Here is a 20,548-nt window from a genome sequence, read left to right as displayed (position 1 = left end):
CCCATAGTATTTGGTGGCATAAAAGAAGCTAGATTGAGAACTGAGGGGTGATCAACTATTGGCAATGGGTGACCTATTCAAAGCCTGTACTATTCCCATGCTCTTTCTTCTTCAGCCGTTCATTGATGGCCTTCCAATCTGTCATCCCTTCTGCATAGTACTGTTGCAGGACGTCTCGTAGATCCTCAATCAAAGCAGCTGCAAGAGTAAGTGTATTTCGGCCTGAATTACTTATGAGATGCTCTCTTCCCATTTTTCCTGGTGGGATTATTGATTGGATAGGCGGTGTGTATGATGGGAAGTAAGTTATCAATGTTGGAAGGATAGAGGTGGTCATCAGTGTCAGCTACTGTGGACTCCGGGATGAGTTGCACAGGGAAGCTCACTGTTGGCAAGGCCTCAGCTGAAAGTTCATAAAGGGGAGGGGAAGGGAAGAAAGGAAGGAAGGGTGACATTGCGGTGATTTCCTGGGACTTCCCGTACACTGTGCATGAGACCAAATGGACAATGCTGTAATGCTGTAGGCTGGGTTCCTTTCTCTACACTTCCATTGTTTCTTCTCTTGCATCGACAGCATCTCTGACGACTTTGCCTTGCCCACTTGACGTCGAGACCATCCATCCTTCCTTGCTTCTTTCTACACGACGCCCGTGCCATCCGGTCATGCCCCGCCAGCTTATCGTGATCTCGGATCTTGCAGTCCTACCAAACGAATCGGGCCTACGACCGGTCACACTAACCATCGACCTCGACAGCGGGCGTATCACCTCGGTCCTCAAGGGGCACGAGGTCGTTCCTGATGATCCCGACAACCAGGTTCTCCGTCTGCACGAAGGTCACGTCCTGCTTCCTGGATTGATCGAGTAAGGGGACGTTCTCTGGCCGTGGTCGACGAGCTCACGTAACAACAGCTGTCACGTTCACCTCAACCAGCCTGGTCGAACAGCCTGGGAAGGATTTCAAACCGGCACACAAGCCGCTCTCACTGGAGGAATCACAACGCTCATTGACATGCCACTCAACTCGATACCCTCGACGACCAGCGTTGACAGTCTAGACGTCAAACGTGTGGAGGCCGAGCGGAGCGGGGTGTACTGCGACGTGGGCTTTTGGGGTGGTATAGTGCCGGGGAACGAGGACGAGTTGGTACCCATGTTGAACAAAGGGGTCAAAGGCTTCAAGTGTTTCTTGATAGATTCCGGCGTCGAGGTCAGTCGATGGACAACATGTAACATTATTCCACACATATCCCACACATACACAGATCGACCCCCCAACCATCTCACGTGCTGATCAGGCGTCAGGAGTTTCAACATGTCACTGAAGGGGACCTCAACGCAGCGTGCGAAGCGCTCAAGGTGAGCTCTATCTATCTCTCATCGCCAATACAGCTGATCATCGTCTAGAACACCAACGCGCTCATCCTTTTCCACGCAGAGGTCGATTGTGGACATTCTCCCGAGCATACTCATGCGGATCCCTCGCGATACTCCACTTTTCTCGCTTCCCGACCCCCCGAGCTCGAGCTCTCAGCTCTTGAGGTGATCCTCAGAGTGGCCCGATCCTATCCCCAACTTCGCTTCCACATCGTTCATCTTTCCGCTGCAGACGCTCTACCCCGAATCAGACAAGCCCGAGCTTCTGGTATCCAGAATCTCACAGTCGAGACCTGTTTCCATTACCTCACATTGCGCTCCGACGACATTCCACCCCTCGCCACGCAGTACAAATGCTGCCCCCCTATCCGATCCGAGGAGAATCGACAGCGACTCCTCCAGGGCGTCGTGGACGGGACCATCGATTACATCGTTTCTGACCATTCGCCTTGCACCCCGGAGCTTAAGAAGGGTGATTTCATGTCGGCTTGGGGAGGCGTCTCTGGGCTCGGTCTTGGTCTACCTTTGCTTTGGACCGAGCTTGGTGACAAAGTCGATCTGCCACGTGTAGTGAGCTGGCTATCATCGAAGCAGTCTGCGCAGGTCGGATTGGCAGGGAGCAAGGGAAGTCTCGAGGTTGGGGCAGACGCCGATTTTGTCGTATTTGACCCAGAGGCGAACACTCTGATACAGGAGGTCGGTTTCTCCCATAGCCAATCGTTTTGACAACATGTACTAATGACAGAAAAACCTGATCTTCCGAAACAAGGTGTCGCCTTATCTTGGTCGTCAACTCCGAGGCAAGGTTTTGTCAACCCACATCCGAGGCGAGATAGCCTACAGCAGCGATCAAGTTTCCTTTTCTCAGGATACATTGGGCCGTTTGCTGTAGATCTCGACTTTCCTTTCATGTGACCACGAGCATGCATTGCATTGCATTCGTCTACTGTCGTACCCCACCTGTGATCTCGTCATCGAAGGCCTGCCGCCATTCGTCCAGGGGTATTTGGCGCAGGCGATCCAACATCTTCGTGTTGACAGCTGCAATGTCGACCGATTCGTGATCTTTGGAAATGGCGTGACCAGCCCATCGTTTGAGACCGTCAATGACAACGTCCAAATCAGCGTCGATGACCTCCGCGCCTGACACATATCAGATCTCTAGTCGTGTATTATTTGCTGAAAGCTCACCAGCATGATCTCCCAGCGTCTGCAGTCTCTTCACTTCACGTAGTAAAATCATCGCCACTTCGTTCCATCTGACCGTCAGTCGTCACGATCACCAAAGACGTGGGTAAGATTGACATACATTGTGATGATGAAGAGATCAAAGCCCGAAGTCAACTGAAGGTCAGCCGAGGTATACCGCTTTTCCACCGACTTACGCTTTCACCCGTGAACAAACATATGACACTAACAAGCCTGCGGGCTACGAAGAGAGCTCGAGTGTTTTCAGCATCAAGTAATTTCACATTCCACAACTGAAGGTACGCGTCTCCGATCAGCACAGACTGAGTGTCAGTTAGCAGACCTGTCACCGATAGATTCACCCACTATGATGGCTGCTTGGCGTGACATGGCCATGCGAGGGAGTGCGGTCTCAGAGCCTTCATCCCATTGGGACCAAGGGCACCGAAAAGCTGGAGGGAGATGATCACAAAATACTTCGAGGCAATGTCGTAACCGCCCATGGGACTCCGGGTGAGTCATATGAGTCGCCCGGCTCTCCAATCCCCTCGCTTGACTCATGATAGCTTCATTGAAAACTTCAGGTTTGACGCGCCGTAATCTTGCAGCCTCCAGTTGAAAGGTCATGGCTTTGAGTCGGATCAAGTGGTAGTTGTCATCAGGCCTGCCAGGCGTAGGTGGGTCGGCCAGTATGGAGCTGATGGGAACATCGTCTTGAATCGAGACCAAGCCCTGAGGTCGTCAGCTCAGCTCATGAATCAAGAGCCGCAAGTCTCGCCGTACCAATGTGTAATGGTCATAGGGCCGTGGTAGAGGGGTCGTGACATCATTAATGTTGAAGACAGGGTCGTATTGATATGCGATTGCAGAGCAGGCGTCCAAAACGTACACGATCCAGCTGTTCATGAGCATAGTGGCCGATAAAGCAGTAGCCAGATGGACTCACAAAGTCAGGATACGCGAGGCATGAGTCATGATATCATCGGCGGGACTGACAGCGTATAGGCCTTCTCGCAGGGTGTACGATGCGATGAGGTTGACTTTTGGTTTGGGCTGCCAGACGGAGGATGGAATCCGGTGAAGGCCGGCCGCAATGGCAAGTCTGGTGTCAAACTCGATCATCATGGGTCGTGCGGAGGAAGACTCACCTAGCTGCTTGACCCACCATGCTGTACCCTAGGTTGTACTCCTCTTTGATGTAGTAAAAGTTGACAACAATGACCATCCCCCGGATGACGTCGATGATACGATCATGGGTCCTCACTCCCGACTTGATCTGCTGTTCTGCTATCTCGAGGAAGGTCGACTCTAGTCGCCGAAGGGAAGGCTGAGTGGAGCTACCGGCGCCCACAAGGAACATGGCGTACATGAGAGCAGGGTGAGGACGTCTCGCTGGCGGCCAGGTCAGTCGAGTGAAGAACGTAGCCCCATCGATGGGTACTTGAAATAAACCATTCCGGCTAAAGTAAAGGTCAAGCCTGCCCATCAGTGAGATACCTGATCACACACACACTCACAGGTGGTCTCTGACATGATGCGGAACATCCGTAGGGTCAAACCATCCTCCCATGACGTCGCCATTCACGAAGGCTGAGGATACGAAGGGGGGGAACTGGTCGTTGCGGTCGTGGACGTGGCCATGACCACTACTCATCCATTCACTGCCAGAGTGGCTAAACGCCCCGGTAAGATCCACCATCTCTCGATCAAGAAGCCCGAAATCGAAATCGAGAAGAGGAGCCGGGGCGGCACTGGGCCTCATATGTGTCAGTTGTTGCGTACTGCCGAACGCTGGTGATAGTGTTAAGGTTTCAGACGAATGCATGGGTGGTTGGCGCAGTTGAGGAGTGATGGTAGGGATGCTAGACGGACCGGCGGACGTGGGACCAGGGCTGAAATCGGACAAGCCTGTGGTAAAGGTGGCGAAAAGAGCGGCGTCAGCAGCGGAGTTGGGTGTTGTTTGGGGGAGGGGAGGGAGGAGATCATCCTGATTTGCCGGAGTAGTCCTCAGAGAGGCAGAGAGTTGCTGTTCGAGTTGAGCTGTGGAGATATAAGCTCTGACATACGAGCAGAAATGAGCGTGGATCCCACCTATCTTGGCTTGCAAGCCGGCAACCGTGTTCTGCTCGACTACTGGATCGTATTTGCAATGTTTCTTGAGTCGAGAGCAAGTCGCGCATGCGGGCCTTTCGGCGCTACATCACTACGAGATGAGCGTTGATCATACGATGCTGATTGGGCGGGGGAGGACTGACAATGCGTCTGCGGCGACAAGGCAGGCAAGCGTCACCTCTGGTGTGTCAGCATCGAACGGGCGGACAAGGGAAATGCCGACCTTTTCAAGGGACCGTCGTCTGCATCCGTAAGCTTAGGTGATGGTTAGCAGCGAGAGTGAACATGCACTCACGCCTAGAGGGTCCACCTTGAGCTGTTGCAGGCGTCGCTTGTCGCATGGCCGGGCCAGGGTGAAGGGTGAGTGAGAGAGGAGAGGAGAGTAGGTTCAGAAAGTAGTACAGTAGTAAGTATAGGTGAGTAGTCGGTTGAAACACGTGAGGATAAAGACAAGCTGACTTACAGTAGTGATATTTCTTGGAGCAGCAGCATGCAGCATGCAGCATGTAGCGTTCACCACCTGGCATCGCTCCAACCCCAGCGCAACTCTATGCCCCATCGCGACCTCATGCATATCTCGGTCTGTCCCCAGTCTGTCCCCCGTGTTCCCCTCCTTCAACAGGTCACTCGTCACTCTCCTCTTCATAATACCCGACGGGTGCGTCCTCCATCTTTCGTGGGTTGGGCAATCGCCTTTGGTCGCTTGACTGGCGCCATCCCTTCCTGCACCGCTTGAGCGCTCCCGACGAATCTTGACCTTCTCTTCGTAGGTCTCAACTTGGGCAGCCCAGTAACCCTGCTTGAGCTGGTCAAACGTCCATCGTCCCTCCCCACAGCCGGTCATGATCATGACCCTTTTGTCAAAGTCGACCCAATACGCAAACTCTCCGCTGTCGGTGCCCTCGATGAGGTGACGGAGATTACCGGCGAGAACAGGTCGAAGAGCGAGATGGGAAGTGCGCAAGGTGGCTCTGAGCAGACTTCTGAAGCGGACCAGCTCATATCTACGAAGGAAGCTGTCGCGATTGTATAGGCCGAGTGCGATGTATTCCTCTTGGAGATCTGGAGAGGCTTCATCCTCCTCGTCAACCCAAACGATCTGAAGATGAGCCCGTGCGTTACGGGTGGCTCATGCTCACCTGTTCGAGACGCTGTGCCATGAGTACCGCTTACCTGTAGATGGCTGATGAACAACAGTGTGGTAGCAGTCAGTGATCAGTACCTAGTGGTAGTAGCTTGCTGGTAGCAGCGTATCGGATGACATGCATGACATGCATCCCTCACGTTGTGTCACTCATGATACAGTAGTAGTAGTTGAGTAGTCGAGTAGAGTGAGTAGGTACTAGTAATACCGCTTATGACGTCACTCACTCACCACCACCACCACTACCCACCCACCCTAACTACATGTGTATACGTTCCGTCTCTTCTTCCCTCTCATTCACATCTCTCCTCTCACTCGTCAAATCTAGCCTTATCTCACAACATGACCAACGTCAACGACCGTCCGTCCACCAGCAATCCTACTCAGAACTCTATCGTTGACATCGCTCAACGTCACGTCCATGCCACCGCTCGTGTCGCTCAGGATGCCGTCCTCGGCGGCGTATGGCTTTATCCCATATGGGTCAGTAATCTCTCCTAACTATACTCCATCCTTGCTGACTCATAGGGCATAGTCTACCTCTTCAGTCGTCTGTCTCAGCCTCTCTCGCTTTTGCTGCTAACGCTGAACCGTCAGACCCCTCTCTCATCCGCCCCCTCATCCCTACTCTCTTCAAGGGCGTCTTGGTGTCTCTCGCCGTCATCGTAGCTCTCTTCACCCTCACGTACCTCCCTCAGGTTGCCTTCCTTGCTCTTTTCAGTGGGCCACTCGGCGAGTGGCTCTTTTTTGTCCTCCACTCCCCGCTGACTTTGCAGCCTTCATAGCTGCCGTCCCTTTGGTGCTCGGCGAGGCCTATGTGATCATCACTTTTTTAGCTCGAAGTTTCCTCGTCAAGTCGGGGTCGATCTCTTCGATGCGGTAAGTCTTCCTGTCTCATGACAGCCGTCCCAGGCTGACGTTGACCAAGGTTCTCCTGCTGAGAGGACAAAACACCCTGGTCGAACGAGGTCGTCAAGTCACTAGTAGCGGAGGAAGAACAAGACAGCTCGGTCAGGTCCTCACAAAGCCCCTGAGCAAGTTTAGTACGGTGTGTATGGTTGTCTTTAGCACGTTGTACGAATGCTCACTATCGACAGGACAACATCGTCCGCTATCTCCTCACATTGCCTCTCAACCTGATCCCTGTCGTCGGTACCGCCTTCTTCGTCGGGTGAGTCTTTATCGCTACGTCTCGAATTGTACTGATTTGTTCAGATACAACGGTAGGCCATGAACAAGAATACAACACGGAGCTGACACGTCCACAGGATTTAAAGCAGGGCCAGGTTATCATGCCAGATACTTTCAACTAAAAGGATACGACAAGGAGCAGCGTCAATCAGCCGTACACCGTCGCAGGGGAGGTTACACCGCGTAAGTCTGATGTCCATGGGATGTGACCTAGCTGACGGGTCAGACTGGGTACCGTCGCCACTCTACTCAACCTCATCCCCGTGGTCTCAATAGTGTTCATATGTGGGTGATTGCGTAACACATGCAGGGTATGGCGGCTGACGGACAGTCACGACGACGGTGGGAGCGGCCCTGTGGGCTGCCGATATCGAGGCGAAAGGTAAAGGCTCCAGTTCTGGTGGAGTGAGCAACCCATTGCAAGAGGCGGACAAGGGGGAGGTTGAACTGCCTCGCAAGGTGGTCAAGGATCTGTAGAATGTTGTTTGACATCTTGTTGAGATTTATGAGTGGTTGCAGAGGCGGGTTATGAATACACGAATCATGACGATTGGGTACAATAGCCATATCCGCCGTCACGTGTCCGATGACGATGGAAAGGACGATGAAAGGCGACGGCACTACTACTTACTTACTCTGACCCCCTCTTGCTCTCTCTCCAACTCTCTCCGTCCAGCCAAGAGTAGTGATTGAACCTTGTCCGGTGAGCCCGGGTGTCTGTTCACTTGGCGTACCGTCGCTTACCCCCCTCGGTCAGGTCTCCCGTCGTATCCTCAGTCTTTTAAGACGAGACACGACATGCCCGCTCTTCCCACCGTAGCCGCGATCCAGAGCCTGTACGCCTCAACCCGCAACACGGCCACTCGTTTCGCGTCTTACAACTTTCACGAATACTTTGTGAGACGTACGGATGACATGTTCAAGCCTGTCCTGGCTTCTCTGTCCCCCCCTCCCGGGTCCACTCCGACATTGACTCCCGATCCCAACGAACTGCACCGATTCTACCAAGCTCGGAGGAAGGAACTAGAGGTGATGGAGAGGGCTGCGACGGTCAGCAGCATGTTCAAAGGTCCCAAGCTGGTGGTGGAACACGCAGAGCCCATCACTGGAGGAGGGGGTGCTGGAATGGAGGCGAGCGCGGGTGGTGGAGGACAGCGAGTGTGACGGGATGCCGAGTGCGCTCTGGGTGTGACATTAATCATGCATCTAGTGACCGTCGAGGGGGGGAAGGGGGGGGCGGGGAGGGAGCATCGCCATCTACTCGATTCTCCTCTCCCAGCTGCAATGATGCATACTGCCAAGGTGCAACTTGTACTGACTACCAACTACTGCTACTAATTACTTCCCTCTGTAAGGAGCTGGCTGCCCCGATGCTCGATAAGCCACGTGTGCGGTCGCACCCTTCGGCCCGGTTCATCCCGCAGCCCGGCCATCGCGGCCATCCCTCCATTGGTTGATTGATAGCAGATGATTAGGCATGATTAGGTTGTGTTAGTGCATGGTCAGGCGGTTAGGCTTGCCATGCCAATAGGTTTACTAATGAGTTTACTAATGGGGGGTGGTGAGCTAAAGTGGGGGGATGGGGAAGGCGTGGGAAAAAGAGGACCGGGGTTTATTCATCTTGATCATTCCTCTCTCTCTCTCTTCCTTCCTCCCTATCTTTCTCTTTCTCTTCCCTACAAACTTCTTCCTTTTATCACGATCCCCTCGTCTATTGCGTCTCTTCATAAACGTGCGTCTCCTTCTTGTCCGTCAACTCTCTCTACCCGTACTGACTCACAGATTACGGTGCTGCATCTCACATCATGACCGGCTTCACTGACGCTGATATTCAATGTGTAAAGTGAGTGAGCCCTGCATCATCTCGTCCCTCCCACCGTCCCCCTTCTACTTCCTGTACACTCACTGTATACCTACTCCATCTTCTAGCTACCTCCCTATCGCACCAGGGAAATCTCACCGTCCGGCCCGTTGCTGACAATCAGCAACATTCGAGTCCTCGCTGCTGATGTCGTTGCAAAGGTGAGAAGGCTCTTCTTTGCTAGTGTTAGAGCTTACCCTCTCAGGCAAACTCTGGTCATCCCGGTGCTCCCATGGTAGGGCACTTGTCTCTGTCAGTGCTGTAGCCAAGCTGACTCTCTCCAAGGGGATGGCCCCCGTCGCTCATGTCCTCTGGACCAAATTCCTAAAATTCAACTCCAAAAACTCGGGATGGTGGAACCGTGACCGCTTTGTGCTCTCAAACGGTCATGCGTTAGTCGTTTACTTCTCTTGGCGTGAAATGGCCATTGACCCTCATCAGGTGCGCTCTCCAATACATCATGCTGCACCTCTGCGGCTACAAGCTGTCCATGGATGACCTCAAGTCGTTCCGTCAGCTCGGCTCTATTACCCCCGGTCACCCAGAGGCCCATATGACTGATGGTATCGAGGTCACAACCGGTCCTCTCGGACAGGGTGAGTGCGGTGATCAAAAAGAGTCCTCCTTGTTGATAGGCCCATAGGTATCTGCAACGCTGTCGGTATGGCCATCGCTCAAGCCCACCTGGCCGCAGTGTTCAACAAGGATGGCTTCCCCATCGTCGACAACAAGATCTATGGTGAGTGACATCGTTCTGCACTGGCGTCCTGTCACGCTGACCCTACACAGCATTCCTGGGAGATGGTTGTCTGCAGGAAGGTGTTTCTTCTGAAGCCATGTCACTTGCCGGGTTCGTCGGCTTGCATTCCATCCGTCGCTCACACTGACCACTCAGTCATCTCCAACTGGGCAACCTCATCGCTGTCTACGACAACAACAGTGAGTCATAACCTGTTGTACCCGTTCAGCCCCAAGCTGACTCGTGACAGAGATCACTATTGACGGTGACACTGCCGTCTCTTTCACCGAAGACGTGGAGGCCCGTGTCAAATCCTACGGGTGGAATGTTCTTCACGTTGAGAACGGTGACTCGTGGGCTGCATTTGTGTGAACTACTGGAATGACGCTGAGTTTATAGCGACTTTGCTGCCATCGAAGCCGCCATCGCCGAGGCAAAGACGAGTGTCTCGGCTCCCACTCTGATCAATCTTAAGACCATCATTGGATTCGGATCCAAGCAACAGGGTACCCATGGTGTACACGGATCTCGTGAGTTGTTTCAACCGTCTCAAAGACCCTTTCTTACTACTAGCACTCAAGGCCGATGATATCGCCCACCTGAAAACGACTTTTGGCTTTGACCCCGAAGCCAAATTTCAGATCCTTCAAAGTACCACCGATTTGTACAAGGCTGTTATCGACAAAGGCGCCAAAGCGGAAGCCGAGTGGAACGAATTGTTGGAAAAATACAAGCAACAGTATCCCAAAGAGGCCTCCGAGCTCGTCCGTCGCTTTGAAGGCCGTCTGCCAGACGGCTGGGAGAAAGCCTTGCCCACCTACTCGCCATCCGATCCCGCCGTCGCCAGTCGAAAGCTGTCAGAAACTGTCCTCACCAAACTGGCCGCCGCTCTTCCAGAGCTCATTGGGGGTTCCGCCGATCTAACGGGCTCGAACTTGACTAGATGGAAAGACGCCGAAGACTTTCAACCCCCCTCCACCGGTCTTGGCTCATATGCTGGAAGATACTTCCGTTTCGGTGTCAGGGAACATGGTATGGTGGCCATCTGCAACGGCTTGGCAGCATATGGAGGTGTCATTCCCTTCAACGCTACATTCCTCAACTTTGTGTCATACGCCGCTGGAGCCGTTCGTCTCGCCGCTCTCTCTCACTTCCGAATGATATGCGTCGCGACCCACGATTCTATCGGTCTGGGTGAAGACGGACCCACTCACCAACCGGTTGAGACTGCTGCCTGGCTCCGTGCCATGCCCAATCTGGCCTTCTGGAGGTGAGATATCGTTTGTCTAGACGGAGGATGTGCTGATTACACTAGACCCGCCGATGGTAACGAAACATCTGCCGCTTACATGGTGGCCCTGCTTTCGACAGGTACTCCATCTGTCATGGCGTTGTCGCGTCAAAACGTGAGTCAATATCGTCATCTTTTGGGCATAGTCAGGCTCATCGCATAGCTGCCTCAACTGGAGGGATCCACCATCCAGAAAGCGACCAAGGGTGCATACGTGCTGGAGGAAGTTGAGAATGGTGGGTCTTGTGTTCTGTTAACGGAACAAAGCACTGATGGGACTAGCCGATCTGACAATCGTCTCCACCGGATCCGAGGTGAGTCATGACTGCGCATTCTGATCATGATTGCAGTTGATATCATTAGGTCGGACTCTGTGTTGCGGCGATCCAGAAGCTCAAGAGCAAGGGCCTCAAAGTCCGCATGGTCAGCATGCCCTGCGTCGACGTCTTTGTGAGTGGCTTGGATGAGCGATGGTCCGTAAAGACAAGGCGCTAATTGATGTGCAGTTGGCCCAAGACAAGGCTTACAAGCTGAGCGTCCTCCCATCCGGAAACCCCGTCTTGTCGGTTGAAGCTTACTCAACCTATGGGTGGGGCAACGTGAGTCACGAGCACTTTGGTCTGAAAGCATGGGGAGCTTCCGGTCCGTACGACCAGGTGTACGAGAAGGTGAGTGTCGATGGCTAGCAGTCGATGTGATCGCATGACTGACGCGAACAGTTTGGTTTGACACCGGATGGGATCGCAGAGCGTGCCGAAAAGGTGGCAGCGTTTTACAAGAACCGCGGTCAGCATGTGGTGTCGCCATTGATCTCTGCCTTGGATGACATTTCCGACTAGGTGTCTGCTGTCGAGCTGTCGGGCTCTTGATCTGGTTCGACAGAGTGGATACGGGGGAGAGGGAGAGAGATGCCATCTGGATGCATTCGCCGTGTCGATTGTGGAGCTGATGTCTGATCGTCTAATAATGTAGGAGAGTACGCTGCGAGACGTCGGGTCGGTATCCATCATCTGTCTGATCAAGTCATCAGATTTGACACGGGCGACGTTCAAGAGATCTCATTTACTACATATGACACTTGCCTCGTTGGTGGGTTTGGATCGATCTTGCCCTTGTACTCACCCCATATTACTCGCACTTGGTATAACTTTCCTCAAGCTGTGTCTGCCGGTCGGATGATGGATATCGAAGGGTAAGCGTATCATGTTACCAACCGACCATGTATGATATAGCTGAACAGTGCAAGGTTTAGACAAGCGGGTCTGTATAAACAACCACTTACAACAACCTGACTCTGCACTCATCACCAGGTTATGCCGCCGTCGATGCCATATGCGACTACTATACCCACTTGGACCGACGACCGGTCAAGGCCGAGGTGGAACCGGGGTATCTTCTTGCCCAACTACCTGGTTTGTCTCACTTCCTCATGCATGACATCCACATGGGCAACGTCCGAGCTGATCCCTGACAGGTGAAGCCCCTCAAACTGGCCAACCTTTCCCTTCCATCGCTCGTGACTTTCAGCGTCTCATCTTACCGGGGATCACCCATTGGCAACACCCCAGCTTCTTCGCCTACTTTCCCGCTATATCCACCTTCGAGAGCATGCTAGGAGATCTCTATGCCGCAAGTGTTAGCAATCCAGGTTTCAACGTGAGTTATTGGTTCACGCTCGCTCATTATACTCTCACACGCAGTGGGTATGTTCCCCAGCGTGCACAGAACTCGAACAAGTTGTCATGGACTGGATGGCCAAGATATTAGGTCTGCATCCTTCATTTCATATAGGGAGTGGGAAGGGAGGGGGAATAATCTCGGTACGTTGGTCCAACATATCTCCAGTTGGTGATGTCACTCGGCTGAAGAGTAGGGAACCGCTTCAGAAGCAGCTTTCACAGCTGCAATGGCGGCCAGGGAAAGGGCTCTACGGTATCTCAGCGACGGTCTTGACCAGTCCAGGAATGGACGCTGTCCCGGGATCTCCAATTTCCAACGAGGTCCGAGAGAAGTGGTCTCAAAAGCTTGTGATGTATGGCAGTACTCAAACCCACAGCATTGCTGCCAAGGTGAGTCATTCCCAGTTCACCCCGGGGAAAGGTTCAGCTGAATCCAGCAGGCCGCTCGACTACTGGGTCTTCGATTCAGAGCGGTCCATGTGACCGCCGCCGACGGCTACGCTCTTCGTGGAGATGCTCTTCGAGAAGCGATCGAGGCCGACGTAGCCACCGATCTGGTACCGTTCTTTGTCGGTACGTCTTCCAATCATCCAGATCCAGAGTCGGAATGCTCAAAAATCAGTCGCGACAATCGGAACAACCTCTACCGGTGCAGTCGACCATATCGCAGACATTGGTCAAGTCTGTGAGTGTGTTCATATAAGTAGCTTACTCACATCAGAAGTCGGAGGATACTGACAGCGAGTGAACTCCTACCCCACCGCGTTTCTCCATGTTGATGCTGCTGTGGGTCCTGCCATTGATGACCAAGGAAAGGGCTGATACCTTTATAGTGGGCAGGGATGGCTTATGCCCTTCCAGAGTATCGAGCGAAGCTTCGTCTCGACGAGGTCAACACATATGCTCATTCATTCTGCGCCAACGCTCACAAATGGGGTCTCGTGGGGTTTGATTATTGTCAGTAGGTTCAATGCTCGTGTGAAGTCTGGCTAAAGACCTAACAGCGCTATTTTACATCAGGGACAGGAAGGATCTGACAGAGGCTCTGGATGTCACACCAGTGGGTCCGAGTGGTCACGAGATGGTTCTGTCGCTCACCGAGTAGGCGTTCTTGCGGAGTAAAGAAGGTGATTCAGGAATTGTCATCGACTATCGCAACTGGCAATTGGCTCTGGGAAGACGGTTCAGGAATGTCAAACTGTGGTTCGTCCTCCGAAGTTACGGCGTTGATGGGTTGCAAAAACATCTACGATCAGTGAGTCGTCTGTATCTCAACGTCGAGGAATTGTGGCGAGAACGATGACTGATGATCTAGGGAATCCATCACTGCCGAAAATTGGCAGATCGGATCAGGTCGTCAAAGGATTTTAAACTCGTCGCCGAACCAAGTCTGAGTCTACTCGTCTTCCGTCTTCAGCCACAGGGATACGAGGGAGGCGAGGACGATGACCTGAATAGGTTGAACAAGACCCTGCATGAGCGTCTGATGGCGAGGAGTGACGTGTTCTTGACTCGGACGGTGATCAAGACTGAGGAAGGGGAGATGACCTGCATCCGGTTTGCCATGGGTGGACTGAAGACGACATTGGAGTGTGTGAACGCGACTTGGGACGTTGTGGAGCAAGAGGGAGCTGCGGTGTTTGCGAAGGATGAGTAGGGGATGGATGTTGATCATAAGTAGTATTTGACATCATTTTATAACAGCCTACACACGCAAAGACATGCACCACGGTATCACCTTCTAAAAGACGAATGTCAGCGCCAACTCGTCCACCAAGTGCCAAGTGCCACGTGCCACGTCGCCGTCACTACGCAAACTTACTACTCTAAACTCACTCACCTATATAACCTTTCTCCACTTTGTCTCTACGACACATGCACCGTATCGTTATCACTCTACTTCACACCGTCGGCACTTAGAATTGGCTATCTGATCGTCATGGAGTGAGTCCTGTGTCGACTCGGCAACTCTCGTCACTTGCTAACCCCTCCTCAGGCTACTCTACCAACACATCCTTCCTCACCTTCCTCGCCAACTTCAACAACTTGTACTCAACCCTCCCTCCCTCAGCCACCCGCTCTCTTTCCTTCCCATCTTCCGAACCGCCGCTCCGTACGCTTGGTGGATCATCGTCATCCTCTCCTTTTACATCGTGTGGACCACCCTCGCCGGCGTCTTCGGTTATTTTTCCAGAATCCTTCGTTTCGCCCTTCGCATCGGTCCCATCGTAGGTATCATCGCTTGGGTCATGGCCAATTCGGGACAAGGGAGCATGGAAGATATGTTTTCTGCGGCTCAACAGTGGATGGGCGGACAGAATGGAGGGTCAATACCAGGTTTGGCTTCTCTCGCCGGTCTATTTACCGATTCCCCTAGGAGTAGTCGCAGCAGGAAATCCACATCTCGATCTGGTCTCTTCGGTGGGACTGAACCCATCTCCTCTCGAACGAGGAGTAGCAAACAGAAAAAGGGAAAGAGAGGGTCAAAGAAGGGTGGTGGGAACGTACCGGGTGAAGATTTCGTCACGACACTTCTCAACTCTGCCACCGGGTTGAACAGGGAGGAAGGAGGGATAGGATGGCAGGATGTGGTGCAGGATTACGTCAAGACGGCTTTGGCCAAGGCCTCGGGACTGGAGTGGCTGTTCGGCGATGGAGCGGCAGAGGAGGAACAAACTGGGAGGTCGGGGAGGAGGAGATGATAAGCATTCCTCATTCAAAACGGGGTATTTGGGGGTGAGGTGTAACATATTTAACGGTACATGAGGGATAATAAACCAGGTTGATGATGCATGTGAGTGAGACGTGTATGACCCTACTCTTTGACATCATATCACCTCGGCATCTGCACCGACGTCGATGAGGGAGAGTAGTGGACGGGAACAACCTGGCTCATATCCATGGCAGTGTCCCAAGTTCCAAGAGTAGCTAGCTACTTTCCGTCACGTCGACCCGACCGAGCACACTCAAGCTCGAAGACGAGGCTCAAAGTGGGCATCCAGACGTCATGATCATCTCGTGGTCGGAGCCGTCAGAGGGTAGGGCTCGTATCAGGGTCACAAGGCCTTGCTTGGTGGAGTGAAGAGAACCATGCAAAATGGTCCAAGAGAAAGGGCAACTTTCATCAGGCGTCATGCATCGTATACACATTAATTCGGGTCGGTCATTTGACATTTCATCTCGCCTCCTGCCCAGCGGCTTTTGCTCCAGCTCTTCAAGCTCATGACGTTCCCTTATAGTGCCAGCTTGGAGAAGAAGTGGTAAAAGTCGACAGGCGTGGCGGCGAGGGAACCAATTTCGTAAATGTAGTTTGAGCTCACCCACGCCGACCAGACGGCGCGTTGATACTGTCTGTTAGCGGGCGACAAGTCACTTGCAGGTGCGAAGTTATCACGGCGAGGGGTCAGGAGCATATGACAATATCAGGGCTGTGGGGAAGAGAATGATGAGGAGGACGCGCGCATAACGACCGGCCACGTACCTGCTCGGGTAAACGGTTCATCAATTGTTCCAACCCGAGCTTCTTGACCAAAGTCTCTGGGAAAGCTTTGACCAACACATTCTTCCTCGAGTGTTCATTCTCGTAGAGGTCTGATCGCTCCAGTTCAGCTTGGAGATCGTTGAGGGTGGAAGAGAGACGGTCAGAGATGATTGTGCGAGGAACAGAGCTCTTGTTGCGCTGGTATTCTTTGGTAATGCTGACAGATCAGCAACAAATACACGATACGAAGGGATGGGAGTCAAATGGTCGAGTGACCAGCACACTCACCAGCTGTACTCCGCCGCAGCGTTCTCACAAATCTTGTGCTGTATATCCCGCACATAGCTCTTGTAAAAGTCGCTTGACTTTCCGTCCTTGAACACCATCTCTTCCATATACTCCTGATCCGTCAGACCCAGCCCGGCGAGGACCTCCAACGACGAACTCGTGACCCCTCCCTTGTTCGTGCTCGAGTCTTTGAACAACACCACCCCCTTCTTCTCCAAGAACAGACGAGACTGTTGGGTGATAAACAGATTGGCACCTTCGACGACGTACTTGAAGTTCGGCTTGCCATCTGCGTCCACTAACCGTGCAACATTGGAGATGTTGACAGCTTCAGGTCGACCACCGCAGGGAACAAAGAGGTCACACTTGACTCGGAAGTGAAAGTTGTTCCGGAAATCGGTGCCGTCGGGGACGATCTCACCCGTCGGAAGAGCGACGTCCTTCTCGTCCACCAACACGCGATATCCGTCCTTGCCAAGCTTCAAAGTGTCAAACTCCGAAATCATCTGGCGAGCTTTCGCAAGCCGCACGAGTTCGGTGCGGTCCAAACCAGCTGGATCATACAACACGCCTGAACCGTCAATGATACCGACAGTCTTGTCCTTTGATAGAAGGATTTCGTTCGAGCCGAGGTCACCATCTGGTCCTCCCGTCTGTAGTTTTGTCACGTCCTTTTCGTTCAATCCATGGGCCTTGAGAACGCCGAGGATGTACTGTCTGACCGAGAGCGATGTCATGCCGTACGCATCATGAGGTATACCGCCGAGGAACTCTGCCGATTTCCCTGTTGTGAACGATTTCCACCAAGGCGCACCCCTGGAGCGAGCATGCTCGGCAGCCCAGTCCATGAGGTCGGCAGTATTTTCGTCTGGACCGAAGAACAGAATCTCGGGATCCGACCGACCAGACACATCCACAATGTGGCCTTTGATTCCGGGGGTCTGGCCAGGGATGAGGAGGTCGATGATAGAGTCCACGTATTGTTCGAAACAGCCCCGCATGCTTGCATTCACCGAAGGCAGGATTGTACCTTTAGCGCCACCTTCGGGAATGTCTTTGTTCTTGAGCGTCTGGGTGGAAGCCAAGCCGTAATTCTCATCGAACAAGGTGCGGACGTTTGAGTTGTAGTTTTCCGTACCGCGAGATCGGATGATTCTGATGCCACCACGAGCGACGTCACGGAATCGAACGTGGAAGCCACGGAAGTCGGAGCCCACCACGAAAAACATGCCAAAGGGCTTTTTGGGATACTCGACCTCTGGCAGGAAGCCTGGGTCAAGACGGAAGGAGAGTGCGACCTCTGATCAGTCAGCAAAGTCACCCACGCATGACTTACTTGTGGGCTGATAAAAGTTGCATTTCAGCACGTGCTTGTTGAATATGAGGAGGGCCTCTAAGATTTGTTGAGCATGCTGGTTTGATGCGGTCTTGCGGATCTTATGATACAGTTCTTCGTCAGTCATGGGTTGCTCGGTGCGGAGCCGTTGGAAAGACAGTGTAGGTGTAAGTTGGGATGCTTCGTCGGCAGCCGGATCTGAACCATGAGCGGACTACGTTCACTCGAGGAAGGAGGCACGTACAATGAACCATGGCAAAGTTGATGTACAGCATTCTGATGAGGTCAGGGTGACTGTGAATGACCTGTTTAATACTCTCGCGGGTGAACGTCTCCTCCCTGAATCGGGTCTTGATTTTGTTGAGGACCTCTGCATGGGTGGGATTCTCGTCATCAAGCACTAAAGTGAGCCCTAGTGGTAGACATGAAGACGATTGGACCTCACCATTTTTCAGAGCCAGATAGGCCGAGCCCAGACGGTTGCAGAAGTGTTGAGCAAATATCCAACCCACATAGGCGTAAGTGGCCTCTTGCACCGCGTGGGGACTCTCATCATCGTCATCATCGATTGAAAACTGCCATCAATGTCCGTCACAGTGGAAACTGTCAACCAAGCTGGTGAGGACTAGAGTGAACTCACGAAGGGATTGTCGGGCAAGCAATACAACAGCGACGCTTCGCGAACCACTTGGTGGATAGAGTGCTCAATGGGCGGTGCCCTCGAATTGGGAGTAGGATTGAGGTACATGGCTAGCCAGTCAGCAACATCGAACATGGTGACCGTATTCACTCACAGATGATGGTGACCCCATTGGAGAATTGTTCCACGTATTTACGTCGAGAATATAGGCCGTAAAAGTGATACAAATGGGACAGCGCAGAGAAGAAGGCGCGGGTCCCCTTCATCCTATGATGTATCAGTCAAGCTATCTAGACACTCTGTAGAGCAAGAAGTACACGAAGCCGTCAAGATGGTTAGTGACGGCAGAGGGAATTACACACCGGTAGCCAATGACCACTCTCCTTTCCCTACTCTCTTCCACCTCATACATTTCGATTACGGGACCCTGCCTCCGCTCGACTTCGTTCATCACACGCTGGTATATTTCAAGCGTGTTGTCACTCGCTTTCTCCAAGAACGACGCATCCGACACGGAACGTATGTCGGTGGTACCGTCTGCAAGCTTGACCGGGACGGAAGTGGGGAAGACACAGAGAGCGACGAAGTAGCATCGGAGCTGTTGGGAGATGGTTGACGAGATAGCACCCGAAGATCGGTAGGTTTCCAGACGAAAAGCCTTGCCAGGGTTAGAATTGTCCAAGAAGAGTGCGTCAATCCTGGGCATGAGCAAAGTCTCTCACGATATTCGGGTTCGAGCTACAAGGCATGACAGCAGGAGTCTCAAGCTTACCGTTTTTCCACACTCGCACTTGGCCCTTCCTTCTCCGTGACACCTGGCTTCGAAGTATGAATAAACACTGCTCCTTCTCTTCCGGTTTGGCCCTCAGGAGTGATTTTCTCCAAGTCAATCACAAGCTTGTTGGGATCATGCTTGGTGTACGCCAAAAGTTTTGCCGAGTACAACGCCAGGATATGGTCTGCGATGGCTTCCGGGGTTTCAGATAGGCTATCGATCAGCATGCGCTGTTCCGAGATGATTCATTCGGTGAAACTGGGGCCAGGACTGGCTTGAGATAGCTCGGAATGCGACTTACAAGTACATGTTGTCGATCCCCAGATGGCCATAGAACCAGTCTACCTCCCCCGCCACCAATTCTGCGGGCATGAAGCCGGTCTCTCCCAGTATCCGGGTGACGGCTTGTTGCTGGGAAGCTTTGGCGGGGAACGGCGAAGCTCTGTAACCACTGCAGGCTCGTCAGCACTGTGCGTTGAGTCTGTGCAAGCATCGCACTAAGATGACCTTGCTGCAATGACACGGATGATAGGCAGGCGTGATATTGTGTGAATGGGAGCAAGCAGGGGGGCGCTCACATGGTGTCCTTGCGAATCCGATTGATTGACAGATCCGAGTTCTGACGTGAGATGGCCGGTGTCCCCAAACCGATGCCGTTCAGCTTGGTGATTTGGGCGGGGAGAAGAGGTTGAAGCTGCTGTAGGTGTCAGCACGGCGACTTTGATACTGCGCAGGAGGAAGATGCTGAGATGGACTGACGTTGCCATTCGGCGGTGTAGATACGGGAGTCGCCATGTTGCTGTGAGCACAAGAGGTACTGGGGTTTATTTAATGATAAAGATCAACTGCAAGTCAGCGCTGAGAGTTATACAACGACGAGACGATATATCCGAGTCGAATAGATGACAAAAGGAGCAGGCCGTCCCTGGATACGAGGTCTGTGATCTGTGACCTGTGAGCCGGTCAAGGAAGGAGGGGGAAAAGGGGCAGTGACAAGCTTCATCACCGACGACATCACGTGGGGGATTTGATCGGGTGGACTGCAAGCCGGAGGGTGAGGTGGGAGGTGAGGGGCTATGGGGGGGATGGTAGTGGGGTCTAGCTGGAAGAGACGACTACCTACGGTGGTGGGTGGAATGCTAGATGGGTGGGCAGCGGTACAGATGGATGGGGGCGAGCTGTCTGTGAGAGGGATAGATCAACGATACGGCCTCGACGGTGACAGGTTATATATGAGAGGGTATGTATGTACGATAAGGGGATGGATGTTATCTTTCGGTTGAGATGAAAGATGAAAGGTGGAGAGTACTAGTGGGAGATAAAGCTGAGTCTATATAGAGCGGGGAGGGGAACAAGAGGGGGCACGAAGGGTTGAGTACGATTCCAAGGAGGGTGGGTGGGTGGGTGTATGAAACGGGACGTTGGGGGAGATAGAGATGTGGGTTAA

The 20,548-nt window shown here is 52.9% G+C and overlaps 8 protein-coding genes across 8 annotated transcripts; 6 read left to right on the top strand and 2 right to left on the bottom strand.

Moving 5' to 3' along the window:
- The first annotated feature begins 612 nt into the window (after positions 1-612).
- TREMEDRAFT_57996 (uncharacterized protein) lies at positions 613-2,319 on the top strand. Its single transcript, XM_007008570.1, has 5 exons — positions 613-863; positions 912-1,209; positions 1,305-1,358; positions 1,407-2,072; positions 2,122-2,319. Exons 1-5 carry the CDS (start codon positions 664-666, stop codon positions 2,266-2,268), a joined length of 1,365 nt encoding a protein of 454 aa, XP_007008632.1. The 5' UTR covers positions 613-663; the 3' UTR covers positions 2,269-2,319.
- On the bottom strand, positions 2,320-5,836 carry TREMEDRAFT_74991 (uncharacterized protein; the record flags this gene model as incomplete). Its single annotated transcript, XM_007008576.1, has 13 exons — positions 2,320-2,519; positions 2,568-2,635; positions 2,686-2,720; positions 2,762-2,887; positions 2,931-3,296; positions 3,348-3,462; positions 3,511-3,666; positions 3,713-4,042; positions 4,082-4,759; positions 4,820-4,856; positions 4,972-4,992; positions 5,136-5,775; positions 5,816-5,836. 13 exons carry the CDS (start codon positions 5,834-5,836, stop codon positions 2,320-2,322), a joined length of 2,793 nt encoding a protein of 930 aa, XP_007008638.1.
- A 326-nt stretch (positions 5,837-6,162) lies between these two features.
- On the top strand, positions 6,163-7,488 carry TREMEDRAFT_70543 (uncharacterized protein; the record flags this gene model as incomplete). The annotated part of the gene is made up of 9 exons (XM_007008575.1): positions 6,163-6,303; positions 6,349-6,370; positions 6,418-6,552; positions 6,597-6,670; positions 6,749-6,868; positions 6,918-6,991; positions 7,060-7,194; positions 7,238-7,296; positions 7,343-7,488. 9 exons carry the CDS (start codon positions 6,163-6,165, stop codon positions 7,486-7,488), a joined length of 906 nt encoding a protein of 301 aa, XP_007008637.1.
- Positions 7,489-7,691: 203 nt separating this feature from the next.
- Positions 7,692-8,197, top strand: TREMEDRAFT_46147 (uncharacterized protein). Its single transcript, XM_007008566.1, has 2 exons — positions 7,692-7,709; positions 7,764-8,197. The coding sequence occupies exon 2, from the start codon at positions 7,810-7,812 to the stop codon at positions 8,173-8,175; it is 366 nt and encodes a 121-aa protein (XP_007008628.1). The 5' UTR covers positions 7,692-7,709; positions 7,764-7,809; the 3' UTR covers positions 8,176-8,197.
- A 455-nt stretch (positions 8,198-8,652) lies between these two features.
- On the top strand, positions 8,653-11,888 carry TREMEDRAFT_57994 (uncharacterized protein). Its single transcript, XM_007008569.1, has 18 exons — positions 8,653-8,743; positions 8,794-8,854; positions 8,997-9,033; positions 9,078-9,107; positions 9,158-9,264; positions 9,314-9,468; positions 9,516-9,611; positions 9,662-9,722; positions 9,768-9,811; positions 9,862-9,964; positions 10,011-10,141; positions 10,185-10,881; positions 10,927-11,017; positions 11,066-11,138; positions 11,185-11,216; positions 11,266-11,352; positions 11,409-11,570; positions 11,622-11,888. The coding sequence occupies exons 2-18, from the start codon at positions 8,817-8,819 to the stop codon at positions 11,739-11,741; spliced, it is 2,064 nt and encodes a 687-aa protein (XP_007008631.1). The 5' UTR covers positions 8,653-8,743; positions 8,794-8,816; the 3' UTR covers positions 11,742-11,888.
- Positions 11,889-11,973: 85 nt separating this feature from the next.
- On the top strand, positions 11,974-14,238 carry TREMEDRAFT_70540 (uncharacterized protein; the record flags this gene model as incomplete). The annotated part of the gene is made up of 11 exons (XM_007008574.1): positions 11,974-12,016; positions 12,213-12,314; positions 12,377-12,558; positions 12,603-12,971; positions 13,022-13,154; positions 13,204-13,266; positions 13,327-13,367; positions 13,415-13,538; positions 13,586-13,641; positions 13,687-13,836; positions 13,897-14,238. 11 exons carry the CDS (start codon positions 11,974-11,976, stop codon positions 14,236-14,238), a joined length of 1,605 nt encoding a protein of 534 aa, XP_007008636.1.
- A 340-nt stretch (positions 14,239-14,578) lies between these two features.
- On the top strand, positions 14,579-15,283 carry TREMEDRAFT_36230 (uncharacterized protein; the record flags this gene model as incomplete). Its single annotated transcript, XM_007008561.1, has 1 exon — positions 14,579-15,283. A coding segment is annotated over one exon (705 nt), but the record flags the coding sequence as incomplete, so codon positions are not given.
- Positions 15,284-15,683: 400 nt separating this feature from the next.
- TREMEDRAFT_41354 (uncharacterized protein) lies at positions 15,684-20,432 on the bottom strand. The gene is made up of 14 exons (XM_007008565.1): positions 20,225-20,432; positions 19,861-19,946; positions 19,680-19,798; positions 19,403-19,552; positions 19,099-19,314; positions 18,689-19,024; positions 18,481-18,593; positions 18,327-18,436; positions 18,132-18,261; positions 17,931-18,086; positions 17,687-17,884; positions 16,351-17,650; positions 16,063-16,279; positions 15,684-15,928 (listed from the first exon to the last, which is right to left on the bottom strand). The coding sequence occupies exons 2-14, from the start codon at positions 19,894-19,896 to the stop codon at positions 15,815-15,817; spliced, it is 3,195 nt and encodes a 1,064-aa protein (XP_007008627.1). The 5' UTR covers positions 19,897-19,946; positions 20,225-20,432; the 3' UTR covers positions 15,684-15,814.
- Between the last annotated feature and the right edge of the window lie 116 nt (positions 20,433-20,548).

Source organism: Tremella mesenterica (genome assembly GCF_000271645.1).
Source record: "Tremella mesenterica DSM 1558 unplaced genomic scaffold TREMEscaffold_25, whole genome shotgun sequence".
NCBI classification, from domain to species: Eukaryota; Fungi; Basidiomycota; class Tremellomycetes; order Tremellales; family Tremellaceae; genus Tremella; species Tremella mesenterica.
Note: the sequence above shows the minus strand (reverse complement) of the source record. Positions and strands in the feature narration are given on the sequence as shown.

What these genes read in the sequence shown, in the direction of transcription:
- TREMEDRAFT_57996 (XM_007008570.1), top strand. Translation starts at nt 664, where the DNA reads ATGCCCCGCCAGCTTATCGTGATCTCGGATCTTGCAGTCCTACCAAAC. An exon ending in CAGCGTGCGAAGCGCTCAAG is followed by an intron (nt 1,359 to 1,406) that starts GTGAGCTCTATC and finishes ATCATCGTCTAG; the next exon opens with AACACCAACGCGCTCATCCT. An exon ending in CGAACACTCTGATACAGGAG is followed by an intron (nt 2,073 to 2,121) that starts GTCGGTTTCTCC and finishes TACTAATGACAG; the next exon opens with AAAAACCTGATCTTCCGAAA.
- TREMEDRAFT_41354 (XM_007008565.1), bottom strand. Translation starts at nt 19,896, where the DNA reads ATGGCGACTCCCGTATCTACACCGCCGAATGGCAAC. An exon ending in CAACTTTTATCAGCCCACAA is followed by an intron (nt 17,651 to 17,686) that starts GTAAGTCATGCG and finishes CTGACTGATCAG; the next exon opens with AGGTCGCACTCTCCTTCCGT. An exon ending in GCTGCGGCGGAGTACAGCTG is followed by an intron (nt 16,280 to 16,350) that starts GTGAGTGTGCTG and finishes CTGATCTGTCAG; the next exon opens with CATTACCAAAGAATACCAGC.
- TREMEDRAFT_46147 (XM_007008566.1), top strand. Translation starts at nt 7,810, where the DNA reads ATGCCCGCTCTTCCCACCGTAGCCGCGATCCAGAGCCTGTACGCCTCA.
- TREMEDRAFT_57994 (XM_007008569.1), top strand. Translation starts at nt 8,817, where the DNA reads ATGACCGGCTTCACTGACGCTGATATTCAATGTGTAAA. An exon ending in CCCAATCTGGCCTTCTGGAG is followed by an intron (nt 10,882 to 10,926) that starts GTGAGATATCGT and finishes TGATTACACTAG; the next exon opens with ACCCGCCGATGGTAACGAAA. An exon ending in TGGCGTTGTCGCGTCAAAAC is followed by an intron (nt 11,018 to 11,065) that starts GTGAGTCAATAT and finishes CTCATCGCATAG; the next exon opens with CTGCCTCAACTGGAGGGATC.